This window comes from Branchiostoma floridae, chromosome 3 (assembly GCF_000003815.2).
Source record: "Branchiostoma floridae strain S238N-H82 chromosome 3, Bfl_VNyyK, whole genome shotgun sequence".
Classification (NCBI taxonomy): Eukaryota; Metazoa; Chordata; class Leptocardii; order Amphioxiformes; family Branchiostomatidae; genus Branchiostoma; species Branchiostoma floridae.
The window spans coordinates 19,610,559-19,625,521 of NC_049981.1; the positions used below are offsets into that span (position 1 = coordinate 19,610,559).

A 14,963-nucleotide genomic window follows, 5' to 3' on the forward strand; every position below is an offset into this window, starting at 1 on the left:
ATCCTCATACCACCAGTTTCTTCTCCAGATCTCCCTTGATCCTGGTGTTCTCAGTCTGCAGCTTGTCCCCCTCCTCCTGCAGCTGCAGCACCCTGTTGTTCGCCATGGCCAGCTTCTCCGACAGATTACTGTTATCCTTCTCCAGGTTCTCAATCCTGGCCTGGAGGTTGGTCACTGTGGCACTGAGATGGGTAGGAAAAAACAAGCAGCATCATGTAGAATGCCCCCAAAAAAGGCTAGGGACAAAAGACGTTTGCAGTTGGGTAACAGGAAACATAGCATTTTTCCCAGACCTAAAGGACAAATCACTGCTCCCTTTAAATAGAAAGACAATGGAAATTAAAATAACTTTGAATTCTCTAAAAAGGCATCTCTATCAATTCATCGGGAACTGCTTTCATTTGATGGGAGAAATTTCACATTCAGCAACAAGTCGCTACTTGAAGGAGTAATGAATATGATAAGATTTCTAACAAGTGATCAGTGTTATCTAGTAGGTATATGTCATTCTACAGAGAAACAAGGGGTAACTGCATTCATAAGGTGAAAAAAACAAGCCAAAGAGTTGATTTCTTGTAAATAATTGGATATCTGAATATAGCATTTCTCCATGAGCTAAGGAATGAGGATCAGTTGTCCTTACTTCAGGTGTCTGTTCAGTTCCTCCACATAGTTCTTCTGGTCCAGCACTGCTGTCAGGTTGGCTTGGCTGGAGTCAGTGGAACGTCTAACAGAACAAAAAAATATTCCAGCTTTTAACTTCATGACAACGTGTGATATTGATGACAAAAATGGAAATAGAAACACATTCCATCAATGTGTTGCTGTGCAGTCTTTTCACTGTACCTTACATAATCTTTCCCATTGGCAAAGGCATGTCTATAGTAGCCACCTGTCCACATAGACCAGATTTTGTTGGTCCCCAGAGTAGTTCTCTGGTGCAGGATACATATAGAATACAACACGGTGTATTCCGTATCACCCGAGGTACCAGCCCGACCCATGGGCGGGCTGGGACCATCATACCCACCTGGGAAAACCCCTGTTTTGATGCGAAATGTGTCAGAAGTTTAACAAATTTGGTGCCCTTGAACAAAAAGTGTTGCAACAGTAATGTTCCAACGTCCGAATCAGGTACATGTATTTGAACTTTCGATGGCGCCGCACTCGGTCCGCTCGAAACAGTTAGTTTATTCGAATGGAGCCCGTGTGATACGCCTTTCGAACCTGTGCGATACTGAAGTTATGGCCCGGTCCGAAACACCCGTATCAAACGTTTTTGCGTCACAGGTATGACAAAAACTGTATTATCAAGTCATATCTAAGCATACAGTGATACCACACAGACTTAGATGGTACCTATAATTCTCAAGAAGTTGAAGAATATAAGTAAGGAAAATTTTGCTCCTTAAATAAATACATGTATGATTGTAAACTTACCATTCAGGGTAATGAGTTAGCAGCATGTAAAGTACATAAAAGCAAGGACATTATTTGACTGGGTTGTTAGTGTATACAAACACGCAGAAATGTGACATGTTGGTGCTGACTTCACAGTCACAGAATAGATCTTATTCAAAACATGAAACCAATCAAGTTAAGACATATACTGTAAATGCATTTAAGTTCGCTGGGATTTAATTTCGCAGTAGCGGGAAAAAGGACTTTTCGCGGTGGTTTTAATTTCGCGGTAGCACCTTGCACTGTAGTATCTTAATGCCCTGGAAAAATGTTCGCGGTAGTTTTAAATTCGTGGTGAAATGGCCAACGCGAAAACCGCGAACATAAATCCACCGCAAACATTTCTGTACTTGCAGTATTTTCTTTAGTTTAACACGTGAAATTTGTCGATTTCCTTAAGACACCATCTTAGAGTTTGATACTGAAGCCAATGTCATGGGTCAGAAATCTGCTCCAGCCCTATCTTAATCCTATCAGGAAACATGAAATACTGTACTGCAGAATGTACATAAAGATGGCCTGCATAAATCCTTTCACAGAACTGCACATGTGCCATTCAAAGGTGTACATCAATGTACATCTGCAGATACATTTGGCCTCTTTTGGGCCATTAGCATTATAATGTCTAGATGTGTCTTGTTTACGACCAGCTGCCTTGACATGCTCATGTGAATGGATTTATTTTGTTGCCCACCCCAGGAGGTCCTGGTGACTTACCGGCTGGCCTCTCCTGGTGACCTGTCTGTGTAGTTCCCAGGATCCTTCAGGTACATGCTGAAGTCTATCACACCCAACTGTAGATGAAAGGAAATACAAATAATGAATAAACATTTCTTCATCAATATAGAGTTCTTCCATCTCAATCCTTTCCACACAAAAAATCAAGGAAAAAAGACAGTGTCATTTATCAGAGGGGGTAAAAAGTACATGATTTTGTACACCCATACATAGTCATCCATGGATTCAACTTATATTTCCGTATTTGTCAATAAAACTGGAAAAAATGGACGGTGCTCATTTATTTATCCATGAAAGAGGGAAATAATCTACTCATCCCTTCAACATTGCAGACCACTCAGTGTACCTATCAGAGTTAGTGATATACAACATGTAAGACTGTTGTACCTGTGAGTCGAAGTCATCTTCCTTCACACAGAAGTTACAGTCAATAACGTTCAGCCCCACCAGCAGTCCTGCTAGCACCATCCCCTCCTCTTCCATCAGGAGGGCAAACGGCTCATAGAACTCCCTGTGAAGTGGAATTATTATAGCAACTTGTAAAACTCTGTGTTACCATGGACAGAGATGACATGAACTACATTAACACTGGTCACTTTTTAGACTTATAATAATAATAGAGGAGGATTTTCCAAATTGTACATGTCTTTAAACAATTAAATAGCTCTTGGTTTATTTGGCAAAATCTAATTACATGTCTACTTCCTTTGCACGAAATAGAACATCCTGGAGATAGTTGCCATGCATCAGCAACTGGTGCTTACAAATGATCGGTTGATCGGTTGATTGATTAAGAAATGAGCCTGACTTACCCCATGACATCCTTCTTCTCCACCAGAGTCTTGACGTAGTCTGCCAGGCGTTTCTGCATCATGGCCAGTCGTAGCCAGGCACGGGCCTTTCCTGGATACGTCCTGCAGTCAAGCACATTGTGTACGTGTTAGTGCCAAGGGTTGATTTTGGAGACTGTATCCCTTGTTCATGCAACTTTGAATTTCAAACTTCAGTCATGGCCACGTGATGTTACACTATGCAAATGATGTCACAGCTGCCATGCTGGTTGATTAAACCTATAAGAGTAAATCATCTTAACCCTTGTTTGTGCTCAAGTATGCACACAAACAAATCCAATTTGAATACGCAACTTCCTTTCATATCCATCCAGGATGGTGGACAATAGTGCAAACATCTTTAAGTTAATAGAATCAACTATATTCAAACCTGTACAAGTGAACACATCTGAATATGAACTGCCCTGCCAATGTGACTACTATCCTAAAATAATTTTTTTTCTCTTTACATGCAAAAGCATTAAGAATCCTGTCTATAGTTACCAACACTTCACATATTCCAGATTTTATTGGTCTCCAGAGTGGTCTTCCTGTGTAGTTTTTACCGTATGTCTATGTGACCATCACCGTATAAAGACCCAGTGACCCAGTGACCCAGTAACACTTATTACATTGTAGTCGTCTTACTTGATCTGAGGCAGTTCTCGGACACTGTTGTTGATCTCAGTAGCTTCAGGTTCCAGTTTCTCCACAGCCTCCAGAGGACCCCACACATGTTTGTTGGTACTGAGGATACTCTTCTTAGCTGGAGAGCAGGGTTGTACAGAGTTTGTTGGTCATATCATATTTACATATAAAAAGGCACAATGTTTTTCATAGTGACTGCATGTTACTGTTCTAATGGTCACCAGTTAGTCATGACCATAACTCATAAGAAATTAAACAAAAGGCAATTCTACTGGTTAACTAAAACAGAATCTTACACCAAAAAACAAAGGATTTCTTCGTCAATGCCCTATATGAGAAGATCTAGATTGGATCATAACTCTGGCCAGTGAACTCTTAGTCTTAAGCAGTTAGCCTGGTCACCATACTCCACAGCTTGGGTTAGGGGCCCAGTCTGCTAAGTATCTGACAGCCTACATCTGTATCTTTCTGATTGGACTTTTGAGTCATGCCACTGTCATGACTGAAGTCATTCTGTAAAAAATCCCTGGCATGCGCTTATGAAAGGCAGGTGGGTAACACTTCTCCCAGCCCTGCAAAGACATCGCCATGCTCAAAACAGTATGGTTACCAGTAGGGGTGGGTACCGGTACAGAAAATTCAGGTCCAGGTCCGGTTCAGGTCCAGAGGATCAGGTCCAGGTCCGGACCTGAACCTGGACCTGATTCTGTATGACTAATATCAATGGTCCATTTCACTACAAAGGAATCTGTTTGGTGGACAATTGGACTCACACTGGCGGTTTAGAATCCTACAACGCTAACTGCACCTGTACGATTGACTATAAAACTTGGTAGGAATGACTATAAACTCTGTACTCTAGTTCACTCTTGTTATTCTCTTCCACCTGCAAGCGCTAAAACGTGTGAATGCCTGATAAATAGTCTGTTAATTTTCTAATCGGTCCAACATCCGGTCTACCTAATTTTTTCAGGTCCGGTTTTTCTGGACCGGTCCAATAAGAAAAACCGGTTTTGTATCGGTACGCTGTACCGGTACCCAGCCCTAGTTTTTATTTATTTATTTATTTATTTATTCCACTTCACAGATTGCGTACAATCTGAGGGGAGCCGGCAACAGGAATCTAGTTCCTCTACGAGGCCGACTCCCCCAGAAAATATACAAAGTTGAGATAAAAACAATAAATGAAAGACATGTCTGACATCAAATACTAAAAGAAATACATTAAAAAAATGAGAGAGTAATAAGGTCAAATGATTAGGAAAACAGGGTAAACGGTTAAGCTATGTCACTATGCAAGATGAGCAACGGCAAGTGGTCGTCCAAGTACATAAGTTATCAACAGTAAATGTATCACTTAATCGGGATCTATAATATGAAATCAAGAGTTTTTTAACGGACTGTAGAGTGAGGTTTGAGTACATATGTTGGCGAATGTCTAGTGGTAAATTGTTCCAGATGACGGCAATACGACTACAGTAAGAGAATGAGAATGATTCAGTTTTACATGGCCGTGGTACAAGTTGAAATTGGTCTGTAGAGCGAAGTGATCTAGTAGGTCTGGATACATTGAGGACATGAGAAATGTTGGTACAGTACACGTTACGGAAACATTTGAAAAGAAATAAGATATCAAAAAGTTCTCGTCTGTAACACAATGGTAGAAGGTTGGTATGGGTTAATCTGTCATTATAGTTAAGTTCGTAATCATTACACATGTACTTGGTAGCACGTCTTTGAACACCTTCTACTTTGCGCAGATACAATCTTGTATGCGGTGCCCATACCTGAGAACAGTACTAGTAGTCTAAATGTGGTATCACCAGTGATCGATACAAATTGAGTTTAACAGTAAATGGGGCATTAAAGCCTACTGATCTCTTGATGATTGCAAGTCTTGAGTTACATGTTGATATCTTCAAGTACATGAGAATTCCAGGATAAGTTATGTTGTACATGAACTCCTAAGTCACTAGTTACCAGGCTATCGAGCAGTAAGCCTCACCTTTGAGTCCATGCTTGAGCACGTGTTCCATGACTATGAGGAACTGTTGTAGAGGTGCAAAGTCTTTGTCCAGCGTGCGCCCAACCTGGTAGGATGACTCGATCAGGCTCTTGATGCTGAGTTTGACCATGTTCAGCAGGTTGGCCCGTTCTATGGCCGTGGGGTCCTTGGGTGGGTCATTTTCCTCAGGCACTACAAAAGGGTACAACAGATGACATGTCTGTTTACATGTACAAAAAAAAAACTAGCTAATTCAGGGTACAGCAAGATTGCAGCACATTTATAAAAAAGGTCCTTGTTATAATCAGAAGAAACATGTCAACATGTCAACGTAAAGGCAATAGCATTCAATGTCTAACCCAAATCAGCTTCCTTATAACACAGAAATGCATGAAACTTACGAGGTTAAGTGACAAAGGTACAGCTATAAAATTCTGTTGCCCAGGTCTTTAAGTTTAAATTACTCAAGGGGAATGATCTAGCTGTTAAAAACCTTTAAAACCTCCTCAATTCCACACTGCTACTAACGGTACTAGTACATGTATTATAACAATATCACATGCCTTTTGCTTTGATTACAATCATGAAATCCCCACCTGGATATATACATCATATAGATAGCTATAAACAACAATGCATGAGATACATGTGTCTGCATTGAGTAAACCTTATTAAACGTGGATGACTATAACCAAAGTAATTTCAAGCCATTCTATAATAACAGGCATTAACCAAGACTTTGCAGGAAAATCTTTCTTGTAATAAGAAGCTATGGGCTGTGCATGTGAGGTTCTTACCGATAGTGTGTCCAATAGCAAGAACCATTCCTAAACATAGAGAACAGTGGTGTCAACTTTGAGGGCATGCACATTATGTGGGCATAGAGATGGGTGGACCAAGGGGAGAAAAGTATCATCTTGTACATGTAGAACAGTAACAGAGACTATAGCAGGCAACCTTATAAATGCCTCATGATGAGAAGTTGAATTATCAAAAATCCATATGTCTACTTTGTTCTTATACAAGAACAGGCAAAAATTTCTTACATTTCAAGCATAAATATTCTACACATATTGAAATAGTACAGTGGTACCTATCTGTAGAACTGTAACTATCTGTGGTAGATATCTTTGAAATGATTCTATGATCTTTTGCAAGATGAAGCACAATGCATCTAAGTAAGGTAGTTGAATTTCAAAACTGCATAAATTTATATGTAATTGCACTGTATCACCATGTTGAAATTGCCCTAACTCATGACAAAATGCATGTATTTTTTCATGCATACTGTAGACCATATTGTTCTTCCGCATAAAAAATGAAATGAAACTGTCGATGATTGACGTACAGAAATTACATTACAGGGGTATACATGCAATGCTGGTTTTCCCCTACATGTTCATGAAATGAAGCACACATGTATGCATGTTAGCAAGAAATTAGCTCACATTTAAGAAGAAAAAAATTAACCAGGAAAACAGTCTCCGTAATGGAACGTGTCGAGTCAATAACATGGCTGGTTACACCACACTCAGATACAGACCATGGAACTTAGCATCATGAATACAATCATACACCTGATGCCTGTGGTTTTGTTTCTTGGTTATCATCATATTCAGATCATACCTACTGCTATGGTTACTTGCAGTACGTTTCACATTTGCAAATAATACGGTTCAATACAGGCATTGTACAATGAAATTCCTTACACAGAATGTGAACAAAGAATCTGACCATGAAAATGATAGCAGAGAGATAAAATAGATGAACCAATATTAACCTTCCTGAGGTGATTCCAACTGAGGTGTAACACTAAGGTCACCAAGCTCCCGTAGGCAGAGCCACTCTCCATCCACCGAGACGCGGAAATTACACAGGTAAATCGTCTCTTCTGCCATCTTGAAACCTAACCACCAGCTCACTTAATATTCAAAAGACACTGGTCCTAACATGCTATAAAATTCTCTACAGCGATGAACAGCTCTAGAACCATCTCTGGGCTAAAGATTTCACCTCTCTGAGAAAAAAAGTAGGCAAATTTTGCAGACTGGAATAATTCAGATGTAGAGGCGGGGTAGTAGACAGTCAGAATAGCTAATGAGATGATCACATGACCCAGGACGTGGGCCGTCTGTAGGGTTATATGATGGCGCCATTATTCAGAGGAAAACAAAAAAAAGCATATCTGCATATTCCCCATGGACATCTAACAGTATTGGCAAAAACAATTGCAACCATGGGCCAAGAGGTCAGCAGTTTTTGCTCAGCAAGCAAAGCAGGCTGGCACAGTGACAAACAACAGCTATAAAAGGATTTCACACAAAAATCAGTAGAAACTCTTAAATAAATAGCAAAATTCTGAATGATCACATGAATACTTAAACGTCCCAGACTCCCCAAGGAAATCTTATGGGAGATGACTTTATTAGTAATGAGGTTGACAATAAATTCATTATTCATGAATTCCACATTGTAAAATGTGCAAGGCAGTCAAGCGATGACAGCATTGGAGTGAATCTGGGTCAGGGAAAATGGTGATTTAATTTTTCAGCCTACAGATAGAGATTCTTTCAAATCATAACTTACAGTTTATAGCAACATTAAAAGATTACTATAATGACAACAAAATGCAACAAGTCATAACAAGACAGAAACCTACTGAAATATATCTGCAAGAAAGGCAAGAAATCAAGATTATGAATATGAATATGAAAAAAGAAGGTTCATTTTAGGAGTAAAACATAAAGAAACAAGATATACTGAGATTAAAAGTCTAATAAAAGTCATATAAACATGTGCCAAACATGTGGATTTGTAAGTTATTTGTGTTGGACAAAAAGACCAGGTTGCAATGTTACAGGGACAGTCAAACCTGTCTATAGCTGCCACTCAAGGGACTGGAGAAATGTGGCCACTATAGACAGGTGGCCACTATAGAGAAAATGCTAAGCAATTGACCGACCAATAAGCTACACATGATTTCAGTACCCACTGATCTTTCTCAACCAAGTAACATTGTCTCGACCGTCTCGAATTCTACTGACCCTGCCAAATTCAAATCTACCAAAATGATTGATATTGCCATGCACAATGTTGGTAATAAAGTACGATTTTAATTTAAACCCTTCACAGGGAAACATATGGTCACTGTATGGTCGCAAAAGGCAGTGTTTCTTAATCTCCAGCAGATCTTGCTGTGGCAAATGGGAAGGAGTTTAGCCGGCAGAGGAGTTATAGCCTGGGTACCATCCTATTTCTACCGGGGTTCCCTACACTCACTTCCCTAAAAATTTTTTAGGGGTAGCGAGTGTAAGGAGCCCCGGTAGAATACGGATGATACTCAGGCTAGAGGAGTTATTGGCCACAGCGAAGATCTGCTGCAGAACGCACCGGTCAAAGGCAATTATCAGGCAATTAAACTGCGTTAGGAAGAAGGTGCGAATTGCCCCGGGCGTGCGGGGCCAGGGATCCCGTCACGGGTCGGCTGTAAGAGTTCATCGTGTTTTCTGTGACATCTGGGGATTTCTTTGCTTCTTTGGTGTCAATAACGCGTCAATAACTTACTACGTACTGGAGGGAAACAACAGCAAAACGCGTCAGCACGATGCGACAGGACGCAAGTGCAGTGGGGAGGGGGGCGCTGACGTCGATTTCCCCCAACGTTTCATGAAGCCACGGCGCCCGTTTGTTTGCCTGAGAATGCACCGGACGCCGTTAGAAATAATTCAAATCGGCTTTGCTGAAAATGCACGTGCTGATTATGTGGATACCTTTCCAAAATTTCAAGTTCTGTCTACGTTTTTACACGCCGATGTCTGTCCGTCAAATGTGACGAGCGTGGGTCTTTGAACCGAATCCAAGCGTATATGATCGGTAAAGATTTGAAGTTGCAGACATGAAAAAATGATACAGGAAGTGTTTAGCGCAGCTTTTATTGCAAAATATATACAAGTAACAACTAGATAATAACTTGTTATTTGTGTACAACTGATAATTTCATATGTCGATACGTTGTCTTGGTGCGCTGTGATGCAGTCTGCTCCAGCGGTTTCGGGGGGAAGCCCCCGCTGTGAACTGGCGCGGCTCGCCGCGTTTGTCCCAGATACTGGCTCGGAAGGGTTGTAAAACGATAATCCCGGCCAAATTTAGCCAATTTGCACGTTGGAGGTAAGTGGATACTAGGAGGAGCAGAAACACGTTTCTGAAAAGATCGCTCCTCCCGCTGCCTTTGACCGGTGCGTTATGCAGCAGATCTTCGCTGTGGCCAATAACTCCTCTGCCGGCTAAACTCCTTCCCATTTGCCACAGCAAGATCTGCTTGGAGATTAGTGTTTCTGGTATCTATGGGACCGGAAATCATGTGGCCGTGGCCACGTGGCCACTATAGAGTCCATTCCAAGATACCGTGAGGGTTTTTAGGCGATATTTATAATTAGTCTGAATTATTTTGAATAAAAGAATATCTGAGCCACAATAATTGAATTATTTTCAAAAAAATTGACTAAGAAAATACTCAATTATTTGAATTTCTTTGAATATTTTATAAACATTTTGAAAGTAACTGTACAAAAATATCTTTATTTAGAATAATTGTGAAACCTCTTTGTGATTATTTCACATTTACAAATATTTACAAAAAATGGTAAACCTGGCCAAATGGTAAAATTAGTTTATTGCCCCCATAAAAGTAAGCCCTATTGTTGCATCTGTATATTTTTAGACTTCACTGCTGGGCACTGGTGGATCCTTTGTGGTGGGCCATTGTTGCATGGCACCCAACCATACTTTGCAAGGATGTGTGAATTGCTATATTCCCAGCCCACCGAACCATTTGCAAAAAATGGTAGAAAATGGTAGAAAATGGTAAATAATGGTAGAATGCTGCTATCATTATTTAGAAACCATTAGAATTATCCAATTCCACACCATGAATATTTCCAAAGTTTTACAGGACCAGGGAAATATTTATAAAGTTGAAACAGTGTTAAAAATATTTCTGAAGTATCAAATGTCCTAAACATATAATTACAAAACTTTAAAATCAATTCTAAACTATGGCAACAAACATCCGCATGGTGTCTTGGAATGGACTCTAGACTATTTTGTAATTCTTAGGTCAATGGCAAAAATTCAACGGACCGACAAAAAGTGGCCGCAATGGCCAGGCGGCCGCTAAGCAAAGGTGGCCATTAATGCAGTTTGACTGTACCGAATATATCATACATCAGTTTGCATCAATCTCTCCAACCCCACAAAAGATCTAGTAGCTACAGGGTGAACCTCAAAAGGTCACAGCCCATCTGCATTCTGGGAAATGTATGACATCACACTTGTCTGCCAGATGCTACGTGATTGGCTGACAGCCAAGATGTGGTAATAAACTTGTTTAACCTCCTTCCTGCTAAGGCAACCTTTTTAGACAAAATCTCCATTGATTACCGGGTTAAGGCCAGAAGTAGAGTATGATGTAAAATGGGCTTGTTCGGGTTTTGTTATATGATTTACATATTATAAGTATTGTCAAAAAAGAGCTCACTTCATGATAGTGTTCACTTGCAGTTGTATACATATGATATCGAATTGAATAAAGCAACATTGAATACAATGGTGCCACCTGGTGACAAAAACCTGCAATGCATGAAATTTCTGGTGCTGGTCACACTGCAGTTCATCTCTACACCAATAGGAAGCACTGCAACTCCACCAGCATCTTTGGGATTGCTTTTATCGTAGGCAATAAACATAAATGATATCAAAATTTATGTATAGCTAGCTACTACAGCCATGATGGTCGGATAAATATAGCAATCATGGCAATAAACTCAAATGCACAAAGAACAACTCTAATGGAGAAATAACTTGCAGATACAAAATGCAGCCATGTTGAGAAAATCAACTATTTCTTATGCTCCAAGTATGGCAATAATCCATCTCAACACATATCAAAGCAGGTATTAAAACAACACATAACACTACTAGTAGTCATATCCCTGCCAATTTTAGTTTGTGGTATATAAGGCTTGCCATGAGCATACAAAGCTTGTCATGAGCACACAAGGCTTGCCAACTACCTGAAATATGAAAATCTAGCTACTACATCCTTCATTTTTCATTTGAAAGGGACAGCTAAAAATAGTAAAATAGAACTCTCTCTTTCCTTGTAAAACTAATGTGGTGCACAGTAGATTGCTACTTTTGACAGTCTTTAACCTCAATGAATTGAAATCATGAATTAAGTATTGCCTTACCTGTTTCCATGACAAGAAATACACCTAAAACACATCACATCTACCAACAGCACCCAGTCTGGCCCTTAACACAAAAATATTATATTGAAATTTAGGAGGGGCCTACAATTGATCTGACTGCTGGCCCAGACTGTTGTTAATATGATTACACTGGACCATTTATACCTTACCAGCTGTTACACCATGTAAACATGACAGTTAATTGAATTTGGCCTTGCCCCAGGCCCACTATCACAACAATTACACTGGGACTACACATCTTTTGTCCAAATACGGTCATCTACTAGCACTCTGTCACTTGTTCCTGTCATTGGGTATGAGTATTCAGAGACCTCTATCTGTAGGCAACACTGACAAGATGAGCACTATATAGTATATACTTGTATATAGTTGCATTAGCATAAAAGTTCATCTGTGTTGGTAGAATACATTATAGTAATTGCTAAATTTTCTTTCCAATACTGAAATTGATATAGGGACTTACCCTAAATTTACGTTAAGTCCCTATTTTAATTTCAGTGTTGAAAGGAAAGTTTAGCAATTTCTATAATATAGTTGCATTGTTTGGGTACTGAGGTTGCCAGAATAAAAAGCCAGTGACATCATAAAAAGTTGCAAAACTAGATGAACATATTAATTACTAAGGCTATAATGTCACTAAAATGGCATCTACTAATCTATGATACTGACATTATAACTTAACTGTCAGCAAAGACCTTAATAACTCAGGATTGTACATAAAATATTTTGTACTTAAAGTGCTATAGCCTCAATATACTTATTAGACACAGTACATGTACTACATAAATATGATATCTATTATAATTGAATCATAGTCAACTATAGGACCGGCAGGAACATATACTCTTGAGGCCACAGATCAAAAATTATTACCTATATGGAACTTCAAGTCCAACCGGCCTAAATTAAAAAAGACACTGGACTGAGTCTCAAGTCTGTGGAAACAAGTGCAAAGGACCATGCAACTGGGTTTACGGAAAAGGCTGGGCTGTCTACCTGGGCTGGCTATCACGTCAGGCTACTTGGACCTACGAAAGCCCATTGGGACAAAAGCTGTTTTAGCAGTAGCGGTTGTTTGTGCTCAATGAAGAAGCTATGTGTGAAGGAACTGTATGTGCATGGGCTGTATGTGAAGGAGCTGTGTTTGAAGGAGCGGTGTGTGAAGGGGCTTTGTGTGAAGCAATTGTGTGTGTTACATAACCCAGAGGTTCTGCCCTTGGGGAGGGCTATTAACACGACTTATCGGGCTGATTGGATTAGTCTTAAGACTTGTGGCAAGTTGGTCAAAGGCGTCCAGGAGCCATTCTTTAGTGGCTGTCAGGGTCCAGGCTTCTGCGCCATACATCAGGATCGACAATTGTGAGGAGCTGACGGAGAGGAGCAAGAGGCCAGTCCCTGGCTTAAGCACTGGCAGGTAGCCAGGTACTCACTGTAGGCAGGCACTAATATCTCTAGCAAACAGTAGCAAACAAATGATATTTCATCATTGCAAAACTAGATACTACCTAGATGGTAAACAGTCCTTGGCTCGACCATACATGTCCAGATACATGTGGCCCCCGTCCCCAACAGGATCAACAAACAGCATATAACCACCCCCCCCCCCCCAAAAAAAACGTGTTTACATGCATCAGTTAAGCACTCAGAGCTGTAATCTATTATCGGTGCACACCCCAGTTCTTCCGCGACCGGGGTCCGTGGTAGTCCGCGACCAAAAAGTGACGAAAGGCTTCCGAGGGCCCATGTTTGAGTTGACATTTCTCATTATTTCCTGCGAAATGACATTAAACGGTTACATGGCTGAAAAGCGTAGGAAATGCTGTGTTTTTGGTGCAAATTGTGTTTTGGTCCGCGCGTTGCTTCCGCGATATCCCTACGCCTGAATGTAAAGAGGCCGGTGACCTAGATTTACCTCTGAAGTGCTGTGTCAAGCAAAGTTGCAATGCCGCGCGCCGTGGATGATTAAAAAAACTGTAGTACTAGAATTTTCTTTATAATTGGCTGGATTACTCTTTAGATTTTCCTCTTTCTGGCAGTATCAGTCGTGCTTGCCGGAAAAATCTTCTTCATCTGTTTTATCCAATGCGAATATGTCCGATTTTGTGCATCATTTTTGACATGAAAATAATGTTTTTTCCCTATAATTTTTCAAAATTAGAGAAGTTGAAGGATCGAAACTCAGTTGTTCTTGTAGCTGAAGCTATATCCTCTCACCCCATATACAGTTATTTTCCTTCAGGATAATTCCCTGGAAGAGATGGTCGCTAGACTTGAGGGTGTGCCGCCTCCATTTGAACCCCCAAATAAACTGGTGTGTGCCCCCTTAAATCAACTTCCATACTGGCCTTCAATGCCCTATCTGATCAAGGAGGTTGAAAGATGTAAACTAGGTCATGATGCAAACAGGAAACGTACAAGTTTTTAAAGATCAAAAATTGTGCACGTCAACTAATTACCGTAAGCAACGGCAAGGTAGACCTCCAGCGAACTCTTCTGATTACGAAACTGTCTGCGCTTCCTCCTTACGATATCAAAAATGCTGCAGCGGAAAGCTGCAAGAACACACCGTTATATAACGCCACAAAAAAACAACGATCCAAACCATATCATATCGTACCACCAGGCATGCCATGCCACGCCTCCAACTCACCGGTCTTTCTCGGCGCTTCTCTCTTCCCAAACAGCACCGGCATGGGCCAGCCTCCTTCACCGACTCCCCAAGATCCCCGTGCATCGGATGCTATCCTCTTCTTACTCCCTTCTGTCTCGCTAGGTCCTCCAGAGCCTCCTACAGCTGTCATCTCCTGCGTTTGGGACGATTCTGCCGCCATCTTGGTCTATTTTGTCACATGACCCATGACCTTTCCCCTGGTTATCGAAGTTACTAGGTTAACGTGAGTTATACAATTACTTGATTTAATCAGGCGAGTTAAGATTAACTTGTTAAAATGCGTGACAATAATATTGATGGCTTTGCATAGAATCGAATCAAAAGTCGATTATTTTAATGCA

General features: G+C 40.5%; 1 protein-coding gene across 1 annotated transcript in view; it reads right to left on the reverse strand.

Annotated features, from left to right (window-relative positions):
• The window catches only part of LOC118412685 (RUN and FYVE domain-containing protein 2-like), a gene marked incomplete in the record, with an annotated part of 26,911 nt that extends 11,991 nt beyond the window's left edge, over nt 1-14,920 (reverse strand). Inside the window, 8 exon segments of the mRNA XM_035815697.1 lie at nt 11-182; nt 644-727; nt 2,179-2,255; nt 2,587-2,710; nt 3,012-3,113; nt 3,678-3,795; nt 5,683-5,874; nt 14,602-14,920. Of these exon segments, the coding sequence (XP_035671590.1) occupies nt 11-182; nt 644-727; nt 2,179-2,255; nt 2,587-2,710; nt 3,012-3,113; nt 3,678-3,795; nt 5,683-5,874; nt 14,602-14,782 (1,050 nt within the window).
• Between the last annotated feature and the right edge of the window lie 43 nt (nt 14,921-14,963).